We start from the raw sequence: 2326 nt of genomic DNA, 5'->3' as shown, positions 1-2326 counted from the left end.
AAAATGGTGCATCAACATCTTCTGCCCAATCTGATAGAATTCTGGCAAAACTGTGTAGCAACAGATCGCCAGCAATTGCTTCATCAGAAATTGCCGTCCTAGCTCCTGCTAAAAGGGATTACTCTGCTATGTATAATCAGGGCAGCGCAAAAAGTTGTTTTGCACAAGCATTTCTATAGCCAACTACACGGATGAAATTTACGTATGCTTAATAATTTTACGCAAAACAGCTTTCAGACTTTCCCTATTAATTTCATCGTCTTTTGAATTATGAACATATTTACATCATAAGGGTTTTTTCGTTGTAAGGCTTTCTTTTTTAGTTGATTTTCAGCTAGCAAGACTTATCATATAAATATGTGTGTATGTGTGTACTTTACAAGGATTAATATAATTAAAAATTTTACATCAACTTACCGAGAATTTTGATAAGATAGAAAGAAAAAACAGAAGAGGGCAGCACCAAGAAGTCGTGTTGTTGCTGTTGCAACTGATGACGATAATAGCCATCATGATGATGATGATGATAATGTCAGTAATGTTGTCCAGTAGCTTGACCAGCTGGGAGCAATATTCTAATCTCTGCACTAAAGTCTTAAAATAATAAAATATTGGTCATTGAGTCATAAATATGTAAAAAAAAAAACGGTTGGTCACGGTAGGAGAGCTTCTAATCAACAATAACGGCAACCAATAATGATTACCATTAAATATAATGGTTTTTAATTAAGGTGGTGAGCTGGCATACTCTTTACTGCGCCGGAAAAATGCTTAGCGGCATTTCATCCGGCTATTTATATTCTGAGTTCAAACGCCGTCGAGGTCGGCTTTGCCTTTCATCCTTTCGGAGATCGATAAATGAAGTGCCGGTTGATCATTAGGGTTTGATGTAACTTTCTTGTCCCCTTCAGCGAAATTAGTGACCTTGTTTTTAATTGATGTATCTGTTTTTTCTTTTCAGTTTCCGGCTCCACCTCTTTGATTGGGGCTATCGTTGGTAGCGTGATTGGTGTCATTATTCTTGCAATTGTTGGTGTGGCATTGGCGAAATATTTGAAAGACAGGAGCAACAGAGTGGTTCCTTTCGAGGGCACAAATGCCCAAAACACAGCATAACGAAAAAATAAATAATAGCAACACAAAAAGACAATGGAATTCTGAAGTTAAAGAACACAAAATACTGAATAATCCCAGAATATACAAAGTTTGATGCAACACTTTCACAGAATGTTTTCACATTTGAATCTTTTTTTCCCCAAAAGTCTCCTCCGTTCCTCATCGAAACAAGGAACGGTTGATAATGTATATGATGATATATATTTACCGGTGTAGATACAAAGATTCAATGTTTAAAATATTATTGAATTCTCACTTCATTTAACTTTTTTCTATTTTACTTCATATTTTCAAAACAATTATTTAAATTTAAAAACAAAAAAAAATGATTGGTTAGTTTGATTGAATTTGGGTAGATTTGTTAAATGGTTGATTGATAAAATCTTTCAATATATTTTTCGGGCATTATAATAATAATAATAATAATAATAATAATAATAATAATAATAATAATAATAATAATAACAACAACAAATAGGGGCTGCAGTAAGGGTAGATCACTTGCAGAAAACTGCACTGCTTGAAACTGCTCGAATACTCCGGGTGGTGCTCGAAAAATAAGGGGTGTTACCTTAGTTCACTGGTAGTGAACAGCTAGCACCATATTACATCTCTAGCGTTAGAAGTTGTGCAAAGACAACAACAACAATAATAATAATAATAATAATAATAATAATAATAATAATAATAATAATAATAATAATAATAATAATAATAACAACAACAACAACAACAGTGTCAGCAACGACTAATAAATGATGCACTGGGTATGTGAACAAAATTTAAAAGTCGTGTGAGGAATTATGATTTGCATAGAATAACCTTGATAGATAACCAACCTAAATTCGATGCAATGCACTTTCGAAAAAAAATTTTGGGAAAAAAAGATCATCGCCCAATACGAAGACATCTCAATCTGCACGAAACGCAACGATCGCCATCCAATATCATCAGACAAAACTTTGCAGCTAACAACAATGTGTAACAAACGAAATACTGAAGCAACACCAGAAATAAGATATAAAAATACAAAAGCAATTTAGACATAGCGAAATAATACCAGCAAACAACACAAATCTTAGAGACCACGGAGATTAGATATAGTGTGGCATTAAAAATATCGCATAAAACAGATAATAATAATAATAATAATAATAATAATAATAATAATAATAATAATAATAATAGTAGCAGTAGTAGTAGTAGTAGT

General features: G+C 32.6%; 1 protein-coding gene across 1 annotated transcript in view; it reads left to right on the top strand.

Annotated features, from left to right (window-relative positions):
* LOC106872793 (uncharacterized) overlaps positions 1-2322 on the top strand; it is a 58985-nt gene extending 56663 nt beyond the window's left edge. The window contains exon 15 of the mRNA XM_014919903.2: positions 962-2322. Within this exon, the coding sequence (XP_014775389.1) occupies positions 962-1116 (155 nt within the window). The 3' untranslated portion in view covers positions 1117-2322. The remainder of the gene's footprint in view (positions 1-961) is intronic.
* The last annotated feature ends 4 nt before the right edge of the window (positions 2323-2326 follow it).

This window comes from Octopus bimaculoides, chromosome 7 (assembly GCF_001194135.2).
Source record: "Octopus bimaculoides isolate UCB-OBI-ISO-001 chromosome 7, ASM119413v2, whole genome shotgun sequence".
NCBI classification, from domain to species: Eukaryota; Metazoa; Mollusca; class Cephalopoda; order Octopoda; family Octopodidae; genus Octopus; species Octopus bimaculoides.
Note: the sequence above shows the minus strand (reverse complement) of the source record. Positions and strands in the feature narration are given on the sequence as shown.